The 23641-nt window shown below is 42.3% G+C and overlaps 1 protein-coding gene across 1 annotated transcript in view; it reads left to right on the top strand.

The window, feature by feature from the left end:
• LOC112559601 overlaps positions 1 to 12577 on the top strand; it is a 58721-nt gene extending 46144 nt beyond the window's left edge. The window contains exons 4-7 of the mRNA XM_025230935.1: positions 7230 to 8442; positions 9122 to 11524; positions 12293 to 12337; positions 12488 to 12577. Coding sequence (XP_025086720.1) covers positions 7230 to 8442; positions 9122 to 11524; positions 12293 to 12337; positions 12488 to 12577 — 3751 coding nt within the window. The remainder of the gene's footprint in view (positions 1 to 7229; positions 8443 to 9121; positions 11525 to 12292; positions 12338 to 12487) is intronic.
• The last annotated feature ends 11064 nt before the right edge of the window (positions 12578 to 23641 follow it).

The raw sequence follows: 23641 nt of genomic DNA, 5'->3' as shown, positions 1-23641 counted from the left end.
TTGTGGCGGAGGGAATTTCCTTACACCTATATATGGACCCTCTTTATGTCGCCATGGTCGCTTGAAAGCTCGCCGTGAAGGCTGTTGGAGTGGAAAGGCGCTGCCGTGCTTGAGTCACCCCAGACCTGTGGTGAATCCCAGTACGTGGACTGATTCTTATAGGACTCTCCTCGCAACTATGGACTTTATTGGTCGGTTAAACAAAGTTATGGGCAACCACTTGCCAGTTGTTGTATGAGTAACGGTCCCATGACCAGTATGAGTATGTGTGAAACTTCGCTCTATCCACAGTGGTAAGTTGTGCTTGAATTTAACTTCTATTATTTTCCTAGTATGGTCTGTTATAATCCAAACATATATCTTTTTAGTGTTTGGGTTCGATGTTTGCAAGTTTATTATGTTTACTGTAAGTCGTACGTGGAATGTCTGTAAACTTCCTCAACTACTGTGAACCCCACGAGCCCACGCACATATAGAAAGCGGGGGTAAGGTAAGGTGAAAGAGTGTCACGACTCAAGCATGTACCTGTGAGCTATTATGAAATGTCGCCAACATTCCAATGGCCGTGCTAAGAATGTCTCATGACAGGGCTGACATTGAAAGCTGCGTGCCTCTTACCTGCCCTGATGTACTTCTAGCGGTCCTGGCTATATCTTTGTTGGGGCACACTCCATTAGCATGGACATGTTTTAAAATGAGGTAGGTGTTCAAACTCTAAATTGACCAATGGCTTTGTTAGAAGGAAGACACGGCAAGGCCCAAGACTATTCGTCGTTGATAAACATATGGCTGTGTTTTTCGGATTACAGATACTGATTATTGAAATTAGGCACAACACACTGGTTTTTATAAACTTCTTAGATCCGACATTTCTAGAAATTATATATGAAAGTGTTTTAATGTAAAAGACTGTCGGGTAATTATGCTGTTTATGCTTCCCATTCTCGTGTTTTCCATCGAAGGTATTGTGTGGGTCTATGACATGAAGAATTTCAGTGTCTAGTATTGCTATTGCATATAACCAGCAAATTAGTCGCAGATGTACAAAGCATTAAAAAAAATGGCCCACGCAACGTTGGTGTGAGGGGGTCAAGGTAACCCTGACATATACAGGTCACGTTATGATGTGGCAGGAGTGACACTGGTGGTACTGTAACTCCACTCGGGTTTTTTATGACCACTCAACGCCTGTGCGTTAACACCGTGACGTCTGATATATCACGAAGCCATCCATCATGGCGAGCTTAGTGTAACCCGGTGCCCAGCGCCTGTCGCACACAAGGCTGGCGTTGTTTCACTCCGCACTCTGATTAATGCCCTCGGACGAGACTCGACGTTTTGACACTACCGTGTTCTGGCTGGACCTCTGTGACTGTCGAGCCTCAACACCCCCGGCCCCTCTTCCTCTATAAAGTGACAGAAATGTGTGAGTGATGAGAGCGACTGCACATACGGGCAAGCTAGTGTAAACAGAATGATCTACATATACTACAGTGCAAAGTGTTGTTCAGATGACCAGACTGGGCTGTGTACAAGATAATATATTTTCCCATATCTTAGTAAACACCAGCTCCTCTAAGTCTAACCATACGTTTCTCTAGGCCTGCACACATCACATTGCACAGAAAGTGGTCAATTCCGTGATGTGACGAATGGCTGGGCATACATTGCGGTAACAATTGGTCCGAGCTGACCTGTTGGCAGTTGCCTTGACAACATAAACGTATTGATGTACAGTCCTGATTTGAGGGTTGTTTGTCCGCTTTCTTTCCGTGCCGGTGTTTGTGGCTCTATATTTCCAAGAAAGCAGGGTTGGGGCAGCCACATCAAGGATCTTTCTCTCTTCTTGTGGATAGCTCATTTTCTCTGAAGGAATTCATGCCATCTTTTTTTCACCTGTCGTCATAACAGAACTTCCTAATCATATCCGACTCGTTATCTGCGCTTCTAGCTCTTCTTCACTAATCTGTCTGACCACCTTGTCTTGGTTATATTTGATATTGTTTGTTCGAGTGGACATTAAGGCAGCCTGCCAGTCACCTGATTCTTTTGGGTCATCGGATGGGTATGTTTTTGTGTCATGATAAGCTACTTGCTATACGTCCTGTCTTTGTGGATGGCTGCCTCAGGGTTGTCCTGTTAGGCAGGAAGAAGTGTCTGTTGCACATTGGGCGACATAGTCTTTCTTTTTTTGCTTATTTAAGAGTTGAAGCTTCTTTGTATTGTTTCCTTTTCGATTGAAAATGTCTTCCTTACGTGGTTTTATTTTAGCACTTGCCCGGGAAGATCGCGGGCCATTTGAAAAGGTAGCAAAGTTTCTTCACGTGCTGAAATCCAGCAGGGTAGGGTATCAATACCGGGTAGGATAGGAAAGAAGGGGGCGGGGGAGACTACGATTGCGGGCGGTAAGTGGGATTCCTCTGTAGAACGGTTTCTTCGGTGTTACGAAACTGTTTGGCCTTCAAGTGGCAGGAAAACAACCGAGGAATGTGTTACTCTTCTTTCCACCTGTCCCCAATGGGCAATGTGCAAATACCCTGCTGTTAAAATTCAGATCCACTCAAGAAGTGGAAGCTTACGGCGAGTTAGCCTGGACTGACCCGAGTGGGTGGCGCTTGGAAGGAGGTGAAAGTGCAGGAGAGGGTGAGGGGGAGCTGTTTGCCGGTACTCATTCGAACCACTGGGCTTCAGGTGAGACTAGAAACAGGCAGATCATACTGGCAAATTTGATGTCGGTCTATCTTTCCCAGGCTGATGGGAAGAGAAATAGGTTGTGCTGCTCTTGAGCGCGTCTCTGGGAACCTCAGAACAAAGTCATCGTGAACCTCATAACCCACATGGAAGATAGGAAGACGGGCTAACAGGCGGGTGTTTGAAGTTTTACTCTATGGCCAGGCTTCGAGCCCACACGTTAATGTCGCAGGTGAACAGGAGGACCGGTTGTTCTCAAGAACATTCCTAGCGTGCCAGGAAGACATTTAATTGTCGTTCCAACAAAGTAGCGACAGTGTTGTGCGGAAAACTTATAATACTAGCCTATCTTTCTTAGCCCAAACTATACCCGGAAATAAATGATTTAAGTTCTTTTTTTTTTATTTGATGTTTTGAATTTGTTTCTTCTTTCTTTTGGGCACAGGTGAAATGACTGAACAACTGTCACTAAATGAGTATCCCCTATCACGCAGTGGCGTGTATCGTTTGCCTTGACTGCAGTGGCACTGCATCTCACTCGTGAGGGCGCTCGAGACGGCACGTGGCTGGTTGGTGACGGTGACGGGGATGGAGTAGGGAGGAGCTGGTGGTGGTGAAGTGAGGGAGGCTCGAGGGGTGGATATGTACGCGAAGTTATCAGACCTCTTGACAACGCGTCCTTGAGAGACAAGCCATGCAGTGCCTGGGTCAACAGCCTGTTGAACGCTGTACTCAGTGTATTATTACCTGCCCGGCGAAACGCTCGTGAAAACACACATCACCCCACCCCCCTACTCGTGTCTTGTGTAGGAAGGCATTTATTGTTGTCAAGTGCAGTTTGGTAAGAAGCATCGCGAGGAGTGCGTTCTGCCACACGATCTATTGAGCTGCCGTCGACATTTGTCATTCTGACGACATACATTCAACAATGCAACTCTTGCATTGATCACCAACGGCTGGGTTGCTGTTGCTTGTTTGCCGACTACTCGTCTGTGCGTAAGTGTACATGATAAGAAACTTTTTGACGGGCGCTTCTTCCTTACGAATCTTTGTTAACTTGTATATTTTTGTTCGCCCAGGTACTCACGCGATTGTGCTTGCATGCGTGTGTGTGTGTGCGCGCGCATGCGTGTTCTTGTCGATTTTGCACATAGACACCTGTACCATTTGAGAAAAAAAAAAAAAAAAACAAAAACAAAATTCCGAAGGCAGCTCGCTTGCCTGAATGGCTCGTGTCGCTTGTCAGGTAAAAAGTGAGCCTTTGACATCGCTGCTTAGCTGGCCGAAGCAAACTGTCTTTCTTACTGTCAAGATTGTGACTAGACATTTTTAGCTTGCTAACATTTTTTTGGACATCACTTGCTTTTTTTGCGATGACGCTTCATTAATAACTGGAGGCACCAATGGCAGCTCATACGTCACAGTGGGGTGGCTGGCATTTCGCCGTGACGTAGCGGGCAGGACGGCTCTAGTGTTGTGTGCTCGTCTGGGCTCGTGCAGTCTACTTCAGGCGGCGAATAGCAAGACAAGGATGCTCACAGACCATTCGATTGTATCTTAGAAACCACAGTCTGTCTGTGATGTATCTTGTGTTCTAGTAAATAAGGAGTATCTCGACTGAGGAAACAAGAATTATCTGCGTTAAGTGGGATAAACACCAGCACACGTGACCTCGCGAGATAATGTACTGCTCAACTAAACCTAGTTGTAGGTAGTAGTAGATAATAGTCATTGTGCTCCTATTTCTGAGAAAGTGTCCCAGATATCTCGTGGAATTCTTCGCCGGCAGACTGAAAGAGATTAAAAAAAAAAGAAAATCCGGTCGATTGCAGACTGCAGTAGCAGGAGCGAACATCATATCTGTGATAGAGGTCGCAGACGTGTGTGCGGAGGGTGAGGGTGTATGTAGTTGAGACTTTGTTCATTACATCCTTCATGTGCTGGTCGCGACGTCCTGCAGCAGTAGATGCGAGGAGAATGAGAACTTTGAAGGCTGCAGATGTGAACGCAGACATCAGCCTGTGTGGACGACAAAGAGCTTCACCTTTTGCCGTCTGGTCTAAGTGGTCTTACCTGGGACTGTCGCTGTGCGGGTATCCAAGCAGTTGTCACGCACTGCTAGTTTTCCCACCATGTGATCAAGTATCTTCAACTCTAATCATCATCCCTGTCAATATCCATTGCGTTAACTGGACGCTGGGAAAACCGGGTCATGGAGGCGCTTGTGACGTCATGAGCCCCTTGACCTTTGTCCACTGCTTTGCCTCGGAAGGACATCGACCAAGATTACACTGCCGCCGTCTAGACACACCACAGGGGAAAGTGGACGGTCCCATACTGTAAAGCGCCCTTGAGTCATCTCACCTTTCCACATGCGACCGACGGAGGCGTAAAAGCATGTGATTCACATGGTTAATTTTCTGGGACGTGTCGGGTGTCGCTCCAACCAATGCTGCAGTACGGAGCACACGCAGAAGTGTCGATGACAGCACCTGCCATTGTAATCGGGGATTAAGACCAAGAAGTGGAGGTATTCATTACACTCGCTCGAGGGTCGTGCTGTCGTACGTCTACGGCAGACGTGTGGCGCTAGCGGTTGAGTGAGGTTATTACGGGTGAGCTGCGTACAGTCGTCGGTGCCTGGAGACGCTGCATGCTAACTGCAGAGGACGATGGGTTGGCGACCCAAGCTTGTGTGGTGACAAGCTACATTTCGCCAACGACGTGTCGATAAACACGCAGGAGCTGTCCACATGTGCACAACGTTGTCTCTGAAGTACACACAGGTCAGGTACTCCGAACAAGCGCAAACTGTCACGTCAAATTTCCACGTCATATGCACAGGTATGTACAGGTTTGGCAACACTTCTCACCTGAACATATGTAGCTATCAAAAACATCGTGACGTAATACATGTGAAGGTCGTAGATATCTCGTATCTATTGTTGTCCCGGTGTGCTCGAACCGAAGACTTTTGTGTGTGCTAGAAAGCACCTTGTTCTTGTTTGTGAGTTTATGTAGGATCGACGGTTTCTGATAGCTAGGAGAGAATTGTTCTGTCAAAGCTCATCGATTGTTGTTGTTGGTGGTTTTTTTTTCATGTGTGCAGCAGTTTTGCGCATGGCTTAATAAAGTCGAAAGTGTGAATGTGAAGTCTGTCAAGAAAATAATTTAAAAAAAAATAGCAGCTCTTCAATACTAGATGAACTGAAGACGATTTGAAGATGATGACGCGTGTGATGTCGCGATGAGGTAGAGGAAACGAGTTTGAAATGTTGTATTTCATGATCGCTCGTTAGTAATTGTTACAGATGTAAGACATGCCTGTTATTTTTTGAAGAGCCCGACTTTCTGTACAACAACAAACAAAACGCATTGAATGTTGCTACTAGGCGAGGGCAGCATGTCAGACAGGTAAACAAGCTGAATGTTAATTCTAGGCCATGACATAGTACAAACCGAGTCGAGCTCACCCCTTCCTCCTACCCTTTTGAGAAAATGGCGGAGACAACAGTCGGCAGTCAAGGGGAAAAAGAGTCAATCCGGTTGTCAAAGCCTTTATTATACTTATAACCACTTGTACACCGGGGCGACCACAACAGTGCTGATGTCAGCGGTGCATCGTCTTTGCGCGGGATTGGACAGTCTCGAGGCATCCAAAGCGGAAGCAATTTGTTACCGTGCCATGTGCGAGGTACCTGTGTGGTAGAGAGGCGCAGGGTTGTCTTGAGTCACACGTGAGCCAGTGGATGGGCCAGTCACAAAGAAGGATAAGCTAATGGCACAGGAACTATATATAACAAAGGAGTGTTGTTTGGTAAAGGAGTAGTTGTAACAGGTTCAGGAAGGTATTCCCAATGCTTAACGTGGAAGTCCAGCTGTTCCTCTTGTTTCATTCCTGTCAGAGTGCTTGTACACTTTGACAATCTATTGGTGAGTGTGTTCGAGACAGATTTTTGGCTTTGTCTTCCAAAAAATCTTGGGTCTTATGATGATAGCATTGCAGTGCATGAGTGTGATTGTGAGATTTTTTTCACAACATGTTTTGATAAGTTGGTGATTTTAATACAGTTCATTTTCTGAGCACCCAAATTGTGTGCTGTTATATGAAGTCAAAGTAATATTGTTCTGATGTCCCATTGAACTTGTTTTTTGCAAACCATGAACTTTAAGTGTTTATAAAATACGAAACGTTTATAGGTTGTTTTTTTTCCAAAAGATATTGGATAGTAAAGAGGACAGAAATATTAACAATTACTAATTAAGCATTGTTTTGGGAAGGAATGATTTATAACTGTCAAAATATTCATTTATATTATAGTTTTTTTTGTGCTAGATGTGTTGTATAATAAGCTTGTGTGTTACTACATCTTACATTTTCAGATTTTTTGCATTACAAACTTTGTATTTAAATTTATAGATTGAATGATTCAAATATTTTGAAAGTATCACTGGTTTCTGTATTTGTCATATTGAAGTAAATATATATAAAAACATGTTATTCACTCTCAAGTAAAGCATTGGTACTATACTTGCAGTGTAAGCAAGACCAAACCTGTACCCAGTTCTGCTTCCTCGGCCCCAACATGGATCTCCAACAATGATCAGCCAGCCCCTGGGCTTGCTCCTCGTTCTAGTTACCCAGATGCCTTTGTGCATCAGAGACAGCTGACAGTGAAAGATCGTCGATATTCTGATGCTTACCCAAAACTCCAGCAGAGAAGTGAACGACATATGGTGCCCTCAAAGTCTTCTCCTAATCTTAAGAAAGCTGAAAGTCAGGGATCACTGGAACAGGAGAGGGAAACTGCCTTGTCGCCATCAGTCAAGTCAGTCAAATCCAGCCCAAATATTCCCGAAGAAGTAGAGAAGGAAAGCTGGAGCTATTTGGGAAGATCACCTTTGCGAGAGGAGCAGATCCTGACTAGATCTGCTGGTGACTATGGGTGGGGCGGATTTAACAGCTGTGATGATCCTAAAATCAGAGACAAGATTTACTCTGAGGATATGTACACTTCTGACATGATAGCAGGCAATGAAGCAAAAGTTTTGCCTTCACAAGCATTACACAAGTATGAAGCAGACTATGAAAATGTTGCATTGTTAGGAACTGCTCCTTTGCAGAGTGAGAAAATCTCAGAAATAGATGACATTGAGGATGCCTCTGACAGTGAAGCTCCTGAGGTACCACCCAGGCCTTCTTATGTAGATTCTGAAAATCCAGACTCCTTTCCACCAGCACCTCCAGTTCGTGATCCATCTAGTCTAAAGTACATCCGTGTGAACCAGAACCACGAAAAGTACCCCTCATGGCCTGTGACACAGCCTAATGCAGTATCAAACCATTCACAGCCCATAAACACTCGTGCGCAATCATGGACTGACCATACAAATACAGGCAAAGAATTTCCTAGCAAGCAGCGCCTAGCCTACACACCAGGCCTTCGGCCATTACCAGAGAAGAGCCCATCTACTTCTGAGAGTAAGGGAGATGACTCCTCGGGAAAAGCACGCAACAGCAGTGACCCTGGCTTCAAAAGTGAATTTGTGTATGATAAGTATGGGCGTGTTGTGCAGAGGAAAAAAGCAGACAAATCTGGACGATTTGAAGAATTTTATCACAACTCCAAACCTGGTTATCCACCACCAAAGCTGGATTCAGATGGACACAACTTTGGAGATAAGGAATACAGTGCACCTTCACCACCTGAACGTGACATGGCTGGTATAGACCAGCAAGCACTTTCGCAGGTACTTGCTGTGAATTATTTTAAATCCAAAATAGTTTTGTCTTCAGAAAACTAAAGTATATGCAAGCATGTGAACTCATATATATGTATATGTACACACACACAGAGTAAGTTGTTAAACCTTATGAAAAAAGAATAACACTGTACTAAACAAGAAAAATGTTTTGCTGTCACACATTACACAAGAATGAACTAGATAAAAATGTTGCCATTAATATGACTGAAAGAGGCCACAAGGGTTCATGAATGAGTTTAACCTTAGTTTTTACTTTATACTGCAAAAAAAATTTTTTCTCACATCTCTTTGCTCCAAGCATAAATATCGTCTTAAAATAAAACCCTGACTGGATAACTTTCCAGTGTTTATTGTTCTGATGCATTGACTTTAAATGTTAATTACATGTACTAGAAAATTTTAATTCTAGTAATTAGGAAATTTTTAAATGACTGATATTTTTAGAGAGAATTTAATAACCACATTTTTGTAGGTCTCCAAGTGGAATGAAAAGAAAAGTGTGTGTGTTTATGAGCACCAATATTTACTTGTGTTTGGAAGAGAATGTATTTGAAATGGAACAGAACCATGTAAAAGGTTAAACATTTACACAATGTACTAATCAGTGGACTAAAATTTACAAAAGTCTCTGCTTATTATTTTGTTTTCTTTTGTTACTGCGCAGGTATTGTTGGGAACAATGTCAGACAAAAGGCCACCAATCAGATTACATCGCCCCCACACACAGCTTAAGGAGGTTCAAGGCCAGTCTACTATGTATTCTTCAGCACAGCAGCAAGTGCCACAGCCATTGGGTCCTGTTGGTCCAGTTGCCAGTAACCGAGGCATTTCCGCAAGTCATCCTTACTCAGCTCACCCGGAGGGCAGGCGTCCTGTATTCCACTCCATGCCTGCTGCTACTTCACAAGCAGATCATAGCAGGCGTGTAGACATGGCAACAAGCCCTCTTAAAGGTCCCCATGAAACACTTTCCAGTATTGGAGACTACCCCAAAGGTTCATCTGGCATGTTGTCAGCAGCAGTCACTGAGAAGGAATCTGTACAGTCTGGCAGCAGGTATGCAAGTAAAGCATACATAGTTCGACAGACTCCATATTATAATACGAGCACACAGACTGACGTTCAGTCATACGCTGTAAAGATTGCAGATCCAAATGCCAGACAGTGTAATGTGGAGATTCAAGTTGGTGAATATGGTTGTCAGACCTCTCCCCGGAAGGAGTTTGAAGAAAAATCTATCCAAGCCCGGATGTCACGAGAGTTTCAGCCCACAGATTTGGATTCTAGTCAAGAAAGACATGCGGAGGAAAGCCATAAAAAAGGTTACTTTCGTTTTCAGTTCGAAGGCATTCAAAGCATCAAGGACAAGTATGCCACAGATGAAGACAGTGCACATGTCCCGGAGTTGCCTGTTTTTTCGCATTTCAACAAAGGGTCTGATGACCAAGCTTCTATTATGAGAAAGTTGTCAGAAGAGTTCTATGGTAACAAGCTTGGCCTGGCATCAGACAAACGCCATTCCTCTGCTTCATCCCAAGAACACTCACCAAAATTCATGGACTCCTTTCATAGTGGCACCATGAGTCAAGCAGAATCATACACCAGTGTTGTTATTCATCCATCTGAAAGTTCTGCTCCATTTGGGCGGGATGACTTTGGTTCACAGCTCAGTATCACAGACTCAAAGCAAGATTTATCTTCTTTAGCTTCTAGTTCTAAGAGCAGTTTGCGAGACTTAGCACCACGAGGGCGGGGAAGCTTTGATTCTTTTGTCTTCTCACATACACTCATGTCGCAACCACTGCAAGAGTCAAAAAAGTATGGTTCTCTGTCGTCATTTCATCACCAACGTGAGACCAGTGCACCCTCGCTGGGTCACTTTCCAGCACACTCTCAGGAATCCGTTCACTGCATGCAAAGTTCTGTTTCCACCGATTCAAAATTGCGACAAAGTGACTTTCACAGAAGTAGCTCCAGTTCAATATCAGAGTCTTCCAGTCAGTCTCATCCTAAAAGCCCTTTGTATACACAGGTATCTGGCAACACACACTATGGTAGTGGCCATAGAGAATTTGGGCAGGTACCAGAACTGCATACTAAGACAAGTGTTCATCATCCTACACTTGACTCCTTGGACTCTGTATTCACAGATGAAAATGTGCCTGAAAGAAGGGAGGGAGTTTCATCTTCCAAAAGTGAAACAACAGATCTGCTAAACAGAAGGATCTCCATGAAAAAGGCCTTTGGAATATTTGATGATGCAGAAAGAGTGTTATCCACAGGTCAAAAGGAAAATGTGATAAAAGGTAGAAATCCTCCAGTAGAAGGAAGTCATGTGCAAAAGTTGCGCTCTTCTATTAGTTCAGATACAAAGCTTCTGGGACAGATTAGAGAAGTGAATGAAAATGATGCTTTGTCTGTGAATGATGGTTCAGATTCCAGACAACGGCAGGATAGCTGGCGAGATGAACTTGAAAGGAGAACAGGTTACATGAAACGAACATTCCCAGAACAAGTGCATGATAGGAATGATAGAATGCACCAGGGTTCTACCCGCCGACAGAGAGTCTTTGATGCAAGTATTGACTCTGGTGTGGGGTCAGAGATTTCATCCAGGGCAGATTACTGCATTACCTCTTCCATTTCAGCTGATGCCAGAGACCTCAAGAAACAGCAGGACCCTCTAGGGAACTTTGTTTACATGGCAAGCAAGTCACCTGACTCTTCGCATGAATCTGCTTCCCATTCTTCTGAATCTGTGTCTGACTTGATTTCTAAAACAAATGAAAATCTAGCCAAGAGGGCTGACAGCTTTCGTCGGTCAAGCACTTCATCCTCACGAAACTCAGTTTCAGATTACACGGATGTGAGCCGACAGGAACGTTCTCGGAAAGAAACTGAATGGAGTCGCTTGCGAAGTTCAGGATCATTTCTGTATGGTTCAGATACCACTGAGCGACCCTCAAATCGTAGTTCCACGAGTTCAGAGAATGCCTATGAGGATATCAGTGTGTTTTCAACACCTACACCACATGGATCTTTGCTGGAAATCACCAAAGAACTGGAAGTGAGTATTTTTAAATACAAAATTCGTTACAAGCAGAGGTACATGTATTACTGTTTTGTAAGCTTGTCGTAGCTAGAATTTGTTGATGTTGGTGTTCCAAAGAGAGAGGGATAAAAACATGTAGATGCAGTGTATTAAGAAGTATACATTTCCCTGATATTTATCATAGTCATTGAAATTACAACCACGCTGCAAAATTCTGATGAAATATTTTGCTTTGAAGTATTGTCTTGATAGATATCTGCTTCATATCCTGTCACTGTCAATCTTCTTTTAATTTGTAGAGATGCTTTTGAGTTGATTTAGATTTGCTTATGTATATGTTCTGCCTATACTCTGTTAAAATTAGCTTTCCTACCCTCTCCTTGTTGGTTCTTTTGCTTGACTTTATTAATGAATCATTGTGCATGTAGGTTGTTACATGTATAAGCAATCAGTGAGCACGCACTTAAGCCAGCAGTGAGCACGCACTTATGCATAGGAATAGATTGCTCTTATAAAAGATACACACTAAAAAATGATAGGTATTGGTAATTTCATTTTTTCTATACCCTAATGCATGTGTTCAAATGATCATAAAGTTAGAAAAGTCCCTTAGAAATATTGATATGACAGAAAAGGAAACTATTGAAGAGAAATATTAAGAACATGAAAATGTGTTCTTAAAGTATTCTTCAGATGCTTATCTAATTTCCAAATAGTTTTCTTGATTTTCAAGGATTTTTTAAGAACTGAAATATAAGTATATTTTTATTGTTTTAATTACAGGCTAATACAAGAGGTGACAAGCTGTCAGCAAAAGCCGATGAGAACGTAAGTTCTATATATCATACTCAGCAATTCTTTGTTAGAGTTTAAATTATGTGTTTTTTGTTGATTGTCTTTGAAGTGGTAGATTCCTTTTACAAAACCTTTAGCCCTGATCTATTTGTATATTGAAAGTCAAAATGTGACTAATTTTAGATTGGTGGGAAGCAGACAGCTCAGTTGTTAGAGGACTGGGGTGTACCCACATTACCCAATATATTTCTCCCAGTTGATCATAAGAGATAAGAGAAAAAGATTTTTAAGTGATTAATACAATTCTGAAGAAACATGAAAAAAATAAATGGAAAGGTCCATATTTTGTAAAGAAAATAGTTGTTATATTGAAAGTCAATTGCTGGAAAAATGAACCAATTAAAACATGGTCAGAAGCAAAACTGGATCTATTATTTATACAGCTTTATAAAACCTCCATTCATGCAGTCCTCATTACAAACACTTTGCCACTATGCACTGCTATTTACTGTTGAAGCCTATATTCTCATAAACACTCTGTGATAATAAATGAGTGGATTATTAAAATATTTTCAGTGTTTGAAAATTATTAAGGCAGTAAATATCATTCCGTTTTAACTGTCGGCAATGTGGCCAGGTAGGATAACTCTTGATACTATTGCTGTACAGAAGCTTGTGATAGCCTCCCTTACTTGAGCTTGTCACCAGCATTGGTGCAGTTTGCTTTGTAAATCGTACACAAAGTGTTCTATGAAAGACAGCAAGGAAGATACTGCCAGTAAAAGTTTGGTCTATCAGAGGATCATACAATATTCTACTGAATTTTCCACATTAGATACAAGTGTGCAAATGTTTCTACAATCACATAGCTGCATCACAATATTTTATTTTGTAGTAATATGTTCTTTTATTTTGCATATAACAACATATGGCCACAGGATTTTTAGCTGTTGTGCAGCGAAACAATGGAACTCTCTTTCCATATCTGTGACCTACCCACTATTGAATCCTTTAAACATGCATTGAAAACACACCTCTTCCGCAAACTCCTAACAACCTTTCCCATAATGCTAGTCCTTTTTCACACCTTTCCTTTTGCAATATCATCTTAATCTCAGCTCTTGTTCTTGTTATTTGGTCCCTCTTTGTGTTTTCTGTATTTGATTTTATTCTTCGTTTAGACGGTTGTTTATTCTTTTATAGTTCATATGTTATTTGTTTGCTTTCCTGTTCTTTGTATGCTGTCCATGTTTCGTTCTTGTTCCTAGTAGTATGCTCTTGTTCTTGCAAGTTAGGCTGTGACAAATCATCAGATATTTTCAAGTGACCTGTTTTCTTGAACTGCACCTTATAGGTCGTAAAGGTAGTCGAAGAGTAGAAAAGATCCCGTTCGCTTCTTTTCATCAGCGTTTGACCAAGCTGTAGGCGAATGTCACAGGAAACCAGTGGTGGGGGAAAAATTTCGGAACACGATAAGCAAAGTTTACCGATGGCACTTTCAGAGGTTTCGCCCGCCCGATGATAACAGGTTGTAAAGCTGAATAACTGCGCAAAGCCGCAACAAAGCATCTGTAAGCGATCACCCTATTGGCCCGTACTGAAAGCGTTCTAAAAATACGCGAAAAGGCCCTGGGTCGTCTTTTCGGTGTTTGGGTTGAAAATGTCGTCTGTTGGACACACAGTATAGAAAGGGATACAAGTTCAAAGAGGACAGTTTTCATTGAAGGAAGGTAAGAAGCTGATAATCTTAAAAAAGGAAACAAAAGTAACAAACTCTCATACCACAGTGGTCATGGATCGTGGTGGAGACAGACTGTTTATTTCAAATCCAGAGGACGAACTGAACAGTAGTGTAACGCGGGCCTTGGATCGGTGGGTGTACAGTCGCTAGCCTCACAAGTGGATTTACGACTGGCGTCACATTTGCACCAGGAGATAACGGGTTTGCATTTCTAGAGAACTGTTTCGATGGAGATTCGCCGATAGATCGCACCTGGCCGCTTAAGTCATAATCTGTGTGTGTTGAACTTGGCGGAATCAGTGAATGAGAAGACTCAGCTCTACCTGTTGGTACAATAACAATGGCTTACTGGTCACACAGCTCTGGCTCTTTCACTGATTTCTTTGGCGAAAAGCAGGCTGTGACACTAACAGGCTTCTGCTGGAAGAATGAGTAAGTTTTGTGTTTCCTTTCCTGAGCATGCGACAGTATTGTAGTTAGAAGAAAGAGACCTTGAATCCATACAAACAGGAGCAATTAAATGTAGAAGAGATGGAAAGACATGTTTTTATAGTTTCAGCGACACTCTTTTTAAATTGGATAAAATTAAAGTCACCTTTAGAATTAATTTTAAAGAATACAGGGCACAGTCTTGAAAGTATAGCAGGAGTGGCTTTTTTTTTTAAATAATCTACTTTTAATTTTACTGTCATTGTAAATTTCCCATTAGTATAGAAAACTCGAAGGAGTAAGAATGAGGAAGATTCTGGTTGCTGTCTAATTACTCAAAGATTCCTTTTCCACTGATGCACACTGTTGCTGTTTTGTGAACATTCATTTATCTTATACATTCACAAGCTACTGCAAATCTGCTGTATTTCAATGTTTTTGTGTCTGTTAAATCTGTACAACTAATGTACAATGAATGTGCTGCTGGTTTAGGTTTTAAAGTTTTTGGAGGAGGGGCCAATACCAATCTGCTTTCTATATGTCAGCATAGCTTTTTATCAAGATAACTTTTCTTTGTGAGGGGGTATATTTTCCATATAAACAGTGCACATCATTGAATACGACCACTGGAAATAGAGTGACAAAAAATACAGAGAAAACAGAAAGGCATATTGACAAATTTATTGTGGACTGTTTCTTTCCTTTCAGTTGATTTTGTCCTTGTGTCGTTCTTGAAACAGGAGTGGTCATGTAACACAGCCATAAACCACTTGTCATAAAAATAAGTGGGAATTTATAAAGCACAGTATCTCATCCAAAGGCAGACTTATTGTGCTGAACAGGATACAAAATTGTAACAAAGATGTAGAACAAAGTCACAAATAAGACAGTCATCATTGTAGAGCAAGATTTATAATAATACAGTAATCATTGTATATTTGTAAATGTGCAACCTCAAACTCCAGAGCTTTCTTGAACAAGTATATGTCTATGGCACATGTGTAGAACACAATACACATAAAAGTGATTCAGAGATCACGCATATTGTTTATTGTCATATTTAGTGAGTCATGGAAGAGCCCAGTACTTAAGTTTGGCTAATTACTTAGCCTCTATGCAACCAATGAGTATTCTGCTGGTTATTTCATTGTAATTTGAATTCGCTGTTGCAGTTACATGCACATGCATGAATGTGTGTTTGGTTTTGTGCTGTGATCCCTTCTCCCCAAAACAGTCAGGTTTTATTCGACGTCCTCTATCACATTACCTTCTTTTGGTCATTTTCTGGGAATAGTGGGGTAGCTTGGTGCTGAATTATTTCTTAACTCTGGGCAGCATAAGTAAACGTAATATAGAGAACATGTGAGACTGGGGGAAGAGGGATGTGCATGGTTAAATGAGAAGAAATCCTGCCACTACTTTGTTAATTTTATTGTTATAGGCAGAAATATGTGATGTTTCTACAAGTCCCAATAAGACAAAGATGTATGGACAGTGCCAGGCCCCATCTTGGTACGGATTACCCGTCATCCTTTGTCACTCTGATTCTCTTACCACCTTTAAGTCTGAACTTAAGACTCATCTTCACAGAACAACGATTTCACTGTTGACCCTCTCCTGACCATGAGTGTGCATAACGTGCATGTATGTTGTAGAAGTGAGCATGTCTGTTATGTGCAAATGTAGGTGCAAGGTTGTTAATGATTTAGCCTATGTATAATTTATGTAAAGCGCTATGAGTAATCTTTGGAAAGGCGCTATATAAATCATTATTATTATTAAAGCTTGGTGTTAAAGCTAACACCCCTAACTGGGTAACACTCAGAAATAAATAGGCTCTTTTAGAAGATATGGTGTCATGAGGGTGACTCGAACTTGAGATGACCCAGGCACTTTCGGAAGATTCATCCCTATTATTGCTCGACCACCTTAGTTATCACCACTTAACCTGCCTTAGATAGTATTGCAGTGTCGGTCACCAGTGTGTGCAGGATGCTCAGGTGAGCATTGGTGGTTATTACTTCCCTAACAAAGACAGTTCGACAATACATTTATTCCAGGCAAGCCTGTGACATTTGCTCATGTGGAAAATGAAGGATTGTGGCATAAGTTTCTGTTTGTTGGATTCCAGTTGTTTATGTCACAATTGAAATTAAACAGGGTTGCTTTCTTTATTTGCTACATTATTTCAGGAAGGCACAGTTAGACATTGCAGTTGCATGCATTTAGACTTAGATTTCTTACTATGCTCCTGCTGGTTTTTTTTAATTTTTAATAGAGTCCTGTTATGTTGCATATCTGCTGATACACTTAGTTCGTTTGCTATACACTCAAAGTATACTCAAAATTGCATGATATTGTTTTTTTGTAGTCTTTCCCACAGGGAGAAACTTTTGGGATAGTGAAAATGGTGTAGAGAAGAGAGAGTATGTGTGGGCGGTTATGTCCACTCTTTCATATCTTCAAGTTCAAGTTCAGCACAAGGTCAAGATTGCCCCTGGATGTGTGGTTACAATAGTGGGCCTGTTGCCAGAAAAAAATCCTTGAGCAAATTTAATTGATGCCTTGTCTAATATTATATTTGTTCGTCAATAAATCGGGACGGAGGGGTAAATTTTTTTGCTGTTGTCAAATCTCGCCTCTTCCATCTGTCTCTTTGTATAGTTGTATAGGGTGCAGCCTGTTGCCCACAAGCTTCCTGAATAAAATAAGAACGGAGACTGGCTGCTGGATGTGGGTGGGTTGGGGAAGAGGGTTTGATAGTGAAAGTTAACAGCAGTCACGGCAAACGCACCCTGTCAGGTGCTCTAGTACTATCATTCGTCACCGTTGCGTTATGCGAAATCCATGGCCTTTACCCCCTCCCCCATCATATTCAACCGATTACGCATTAGGTCCGCAGCCTGATCGAGGTTTAGTTGGACCACAACCATTCACTTAGCTCGCCTGTCAATATCACTTCTATGCTAAAAAGAGGGGCGCGAACCGTGCTCTGGCTATGTTAGCAGAGGAAAACAAACATTCTTTGTTACTGATTGTAATAAACCAGACTGGCAAAGAATTGTGACTAAGACACGGAAGGAAAGAGTGAAGACAGTTGAGGGATTGCTATCGTCTTTCCCATCTCAGAAACGCTCCTGTTCGTTTCTCTTTGTTTCTATTGTGCACGAAGTACATTGACTTATTTAATAGTAGGTGACGTACTTTAGTGACCACTGTTGACAGCCTTTGTCGAATACTCCGCTGAGACAAAATAGCATATAAACCTTGATTTGTTAGTGGTGATAGTGGCCCTACGGGCTTTGAATGTGAGTAGCTACATCGCACGGCATGTGGAAGGTGGCATTCAACCCTCTTTCCGCTCATTTACCTTTTTCCATCCGCAAACGAGCGAGCCTTGAACCAAGTTCCCTGCTACTCCCACAGTCGAGAACACTAACCACCAGCCTCCCAGTTCTTTATAGAGTAGGTGCTAATTTATGCGACTACATATACATATGTCGCCTTGCAGCTGGGATAATCCCGTCTGTGACACGTAACGCACGACGATTTATTGAACGACAGCAGTGAGAATCACCTTTGTTCCGGTAGGGTGTGGACGGTGAAAATGGTTGCAGAACAACGAGAGTTCGTCTGTACACGTGGATTCACTTGCTTCCCTTTGGGAGGAGACTGTTGGCGTTTAAGATAACACTACATAGGCATCCGGCCCTATGCTCCACTGGGGTGAATAGGAAGAAGAACATAGGCACGCGAGTTTGATACTCGACACCAGCTCAGCTACAAGTTCTTACTGGTATCGTCAGCCTACAAGGGTCACTTTTTTCCCAGTCGCCGTTAGCGCAGTAAGAGCTATGGTTTAAAAGTCTTCCATCTTATCGTTCCGAGCTTAGGGCTGGCTGGCAAGAAGCTTATCGGCAACTATTTCCAGAAAGCTGTTGCTGGTCACATTACGCAGGTGCCGTTCTCGTCCTACGAACAGGAGCAATTTAACGACAAACACAAATCTTGTGTCATTGTGGAAAACCAGAGTCTGTAGGAAAACAACCGGCGATGCATGGGCTGTTCGTTTGCACATCGCTTATTGAATCCATATGTTACCTGTCAGGCGATAGGAATGTCTGGAATGTATTGATCAGGAACTGGGATACCTGAGGGCTGACAGGAGAGAGCAAGGATGAGACCATCGTTGTCTGGGTTACTCTTTACAGTGGCGTAGGAAGATGTTCGGCTTTGGGGGGGCAAACTCCCTGCTGACAGTGAACGCTTCGCACTCGCACATTACGTAAAAAAGGATGGGGGGTGGAGCACGCACGTACACAGTGGTAGCATCACAACACGCTGTTATTGTTAAAAGGCAAAGCAGCATTAAATAAGAAAAAACAAATTAAAGAATGACTCCCGGCTAACGATTCACAAGAAATGTGATAAACGTTATAATCATATAAATCATATTAATCAAGGTTGGCAAGTCAGTGTGCCCAAAAAACTGCGTCTTCGGTGATTTCTATTAATGAACTCCAACGCAATCTCGTCCAGATTAAGTAGATCAACCTCTCTTTAAATACATGCATAATGAGACAGTTATTCAAGCGCGTTTGTGTCATGGAACTTTCATAAGTTTCAAAAGCTTATCGATCTCGCTAACAACTAAAGCTCTCCAGCAAACAGTATACAGCATACCTACTATGCCACTCTCTATGCACTCTCCCGGTATTATGGGACTATTATACTGTACGCGTGGGACATTGCCTGGCAAACAGAGGAGTGTGAGGGAGTCGACTAGCGACAGGATGCAGATTGAGAGGAGACAGCTAGCGAAAGCCGACGATTCTTGAGAGCTTTTAGGATTGGCCCACTGACGGGTAAGCAAAACCGTAAAAAAGAAAACACAAACCCCGTGACAGCAACATCAACATTCCAGCTCTGCACATATACACCAGCGCGCACACACCTATGCACACATGCGCGCATGCACAGCCACGCAGTCACACTCGTCACACACCGTGGGTGACAGCGAGTGGGTGGGGGATGTTTTATGTTGGTCAAAACGAAAACCGCCAAAGAAAAGGCGTCGCATATGGGAGGGGGAGGGAACGACACTCGACGTACCGATGTACTGTCCGGCTTCTTTCTTCACTCAGGCTTCAACACAGCCTGCAATTAGCATGGCAAACAAGACCAACGGACTGTCCCCGATCTGATCGTCAGAGGTGTTAGGGCCTCCACTTGCCTCAGGGCCGCTTTTGTGACGGTGATGACCCGTCTCCTCTCTACGTTCCCCTACCTTTCTTCTTTGTGAGGAATTACTTTGTCTCAAATATTGGGGGGGGGGGGCAAAAGGATATTCCTGCCCCCCCCCTGTAGCCACTGCTTTAGAGGGAATAAATAGTACTACTGGCTTGTGGGTAAGATTGACGGTCGATGTTATGAGACCGTCGTGTAAAATTTAAGCAGAGTTTTGTAGCAGCAGATTGAAAAGGTATCTCGGGATAACTGGTTTACACATTACAGAAGCGCATTTGCATATATCTGCCAGAACTTTGCGAACAGGTCCCCATTGTTATTTGTATTCGTCTCCTACCTCCCCTTTTTCTGGACATTGTCTTCGTTCATAGAGACTTTACCAAATGGTTGGTTTGATTCCCTAGAAGAAAACTGTCACCCCACCCAGTCTCTCTTCCTTCGTCCCTCTTTCTTCTTATCCTAGGAGCTAAGTAATGTCGGTTGTTTTGTTACACTGCCATTAACGCGTGTAAATGTCTTATCACTGATGGAAAGCTAGGTTATAAGTTGAAGAATCTTTTTCAGTCTTCTTTTACGGTTAGAGTTACACAAAACGTGAAAGCTCGCCAGTCTTTACCAGGTTTGTGGTATCAGGATCGAAGTCTCATTGATGACATCCTCTGTCCTAGTGAGTCAGCCCGCTGAGGACAATTTCATTTCTGGCTGCTGGGCCCACTGAACCAGGCAACAAGTTCATTAGTCCTTGTCCCCTCCTTCCGACCACCCGCTCCGTCGGCTTTTCGAGAGATTTAGCGAAAGAGAAAGGTCAAAGGTGAATGAGAGTGGTTTCAGGGCAGTGTCTCACAGCTCTTGGACGCGATCGATGAGGAAAGACAGGGGAGTGGAGTAAAGGTTTTTAGGCGATCTCAGTTGCAAATAGGTATGCAGTGGTATTACTAGGGATACTGCGCTGTTATTTAAATTACGGCCTGCTTAATTCATTAGTTTTGCCTTATGTCGGTTTTTGTTCTGCTTGCCAGGAATCGAAATCGTAAAAATGATGTGTAAATGTCGACAGAGACCACCATAGTGGCTACAACTGGCACACATTTGATCTCCCACCAGTATTCGTACCAACCACAACACCTCTCCTGTTCCTGCAAGGATTGGTCTGCCTTGTCGCTTCTGCTTAGTTCCTTGTTTGAGGATAAATGCGTTCGTATTGGGTTCTAAGCTGTCACATGCGAGGCCGAGAATACGAGTTCCATTTTCCCCTGGGATGCGAAGGCCTGGGGCGGTGCACATCAGATCCCGTTCGCCTTTAGGCATCCAGAACTGGACGGTCGCTGTTGTGCTCGCTGACTTGGAAATAATGAAAGTGTGGAGCTGTTTATTTCGAAGACATATTTGATGAGACCACCGCGCTCATGTGCAGTTTTCCTTTTGCTCTTGAAATGCTGTGAACGATCGTATTTTGCGCTGCATCGAAACGATTGGTGGTCTGGAACGCCTTCCTTGGATCGACGGTCAAGGGGTATATTAATTTTTGTTTATTATAATTTGCTTATAGAAAAATTATCAGTTTTACTTCTTTTTTTTCGACCTCAGTTTACTTGGTACCTTCTACTGCGTTTACGTAGAGCGGAGTTTGATATTTCCACAAAATACCAGGAGTACCATTTTATTTTTTTTTTTCTCTTTTAAGTCAGGGTTAGGGTTTCGCGATGCTAAACACTTCGATTCGTTTGAAGGAAATCTTACCACTGCCAGTTTGGTGACGTGTGCACGAATTTTCATCAAGAACTTTATACCTCTGGAGCGAAAGATCTTTTTCTCGTGCTAAGAATAGGAGATGCTAACTGTTCGAGACAAATTACAATCTGCTCACAACGGTTCAGCAAAGAGCATCAGCATTCTATTGAAGCTATGATGGAAGCGAATTCTGGGAGGGTAGATGAAATAACGCAGCGGTTGGAGGAGAATACGATACGAGTATTGTAGAAACATTACATTTTCCTCTTTGCTTGGTTTTGCGACGTGAAATTCTAGATGAAGAAAGATTTGAGCTGGACGATGAATTCATAGCTTGAAAGTTTATATTCTGCATTAGAAGCAGAATGCCTGGCTCACTGCGATCGACATTCATTGCTTCTGTGTCTACAAAAAAAAAAAAAAAAAAAAAAAGCTTTTATTTCGATGCATGCTTTTTTTTTCCATTTATCAAATGATTTGTCGAAGATCACGTTATCGCGTGTTTTTTTCCCCCGTTGGTGACATCGGGACAGTTCCTCGTTGTCTTGCATAGATCTTCTCCAATTAAATCATTTTAATTTTGATCTCTTACAAATTTCATTTCACAGTTTCATGTGAGTTCGAGCATTACACAAAGCTGGTCGACTTGTTAGTATCATAACATTTTCTCCAACAAGAAACAATGCTAGTTTGGGGAAATTGTGCAGTGATTATGGTGACAAAACGGCAGTCCATGCTAACACGAAAACGCTATCAGCAGTTTGTCCTTGGAGTTCCATGATGAACGATGATCAGCAGTGTTGCACATGAACAGGTTGAACAGGTTGCACATGAACAGGTTGCCTAATCCTCACGAGCTCCAGACTTAAACTTTAACCCGCAACGTCACGCCCCTTACCCTCCATAGCGTGAGGCTTTTCTCTTATGCGGAAACAGTGAAAGCGCGTGGTTTTGCACGTGGATAGCAAGAAAAGCGAGGTAGGGAAGTCCCATGCTCCGCGTTTGACTACGCGGTCTGTGACGTCACTGTCTCGCTTTGCTCGTGATGGGTTGTTGGACCACAGGTTAAGCTTCCTGACTGGAGAGGGGATCACGAGGCATGGCCTTCCAACCAACCAGATGAAGCGATGGATGAGAGTGGACAGAGCGAGAATTACGCGTTTGCATGAACTTAACAACGCCTTTCTATTAAGGAGGTATTGACCAGTAATCAGACTTTTTAGAGGATCATGTTCATAATTGTGACAGAAAGTTCGGGCATTGTTTCGGGACACAAACGACGGTTGATCTTGGTTATCAGTCCAGAGGTTATGCTGCAGAACATTTACTGAATCCGTGTTTGCAGAGGTTGTTAAAGGGTCCTCTTAACTGCGGACACAGCAATTTGTTTTGCAGATGTTAACTTGGTCATATATGTCAGATATTTGTATTCTCTGCTTTAGAAAGGCTAGATCCTTTACCAATGTTTTCACATTTATTAGGGTCATCACCAGTGATAAACCTGATAGTACCAGCTTTACATTCCTCTGTTAACAGAGAAAAAATCTTAAAATACAGAGTATGTTACATTTTAGATGCTGCATTACAAGCATCCCAAATTTATTCATCTAAATATTGTTCATAATTATATTTTCCTGCGTTTACTGTATATTTGACTCCCTGAAACCTGTAGTCACACATCATCTCTCTCCTTTTCTTTACTAAGAATGGCAAGTGAAAGGACACAAAACACTTACACAATACGCAAAACATTCTGATAATGGTTATGCAAATTAGAGTACTTCCATCATGCAATGATTTTGAAAAGAGAAATTGAGTGGAAGACATGTAAAAAAATCTTCTGGAGTCGATTTTCCCCATTAAGAATAAGAATTATTTAAGTTAAATTAGATGCTTTGCAGAGAACTTGCACTGCTTTTTATTTCTGGCATGGATTTGATATATTATGGTTCGATACCTAGATCCTTCTATTTTCTTTCCATCTGAAGACCAGCAATAGTTCATTATTTTCCCATTTGACATATTTGGTTTAATATGTTTGTGAGATTAATTTACTGTCAAAACATAGACCATGGCTTGACATCTGGTATACCACTGGTACACAACTTCCTTACATATTGCCCAAGACTACATCTCCTTTTTGCTGCAAAGAAAGTGCAAGTTTTCTTATGTTTGTTGACAGGTCAAGT

This window comes from Pomacea canaliculata, linkage group LG3, assembly GCF_003073045.1.
Source record: "Pomacea canaliculata isolate SZHN2017 linkage group LG3, ASM307304v1, whole genome shotgun sequence".
Classification (NCBI taxonomy): Eukaryota; Metazoa; Mollusca; class Gastropoda; order Architaenioglossa; family Ampullariidae; genus Pomacea; species Pomacea canaliculata.
This window is presented reverse-complemented; position numbering and strand designations above follow the sequence as displayed.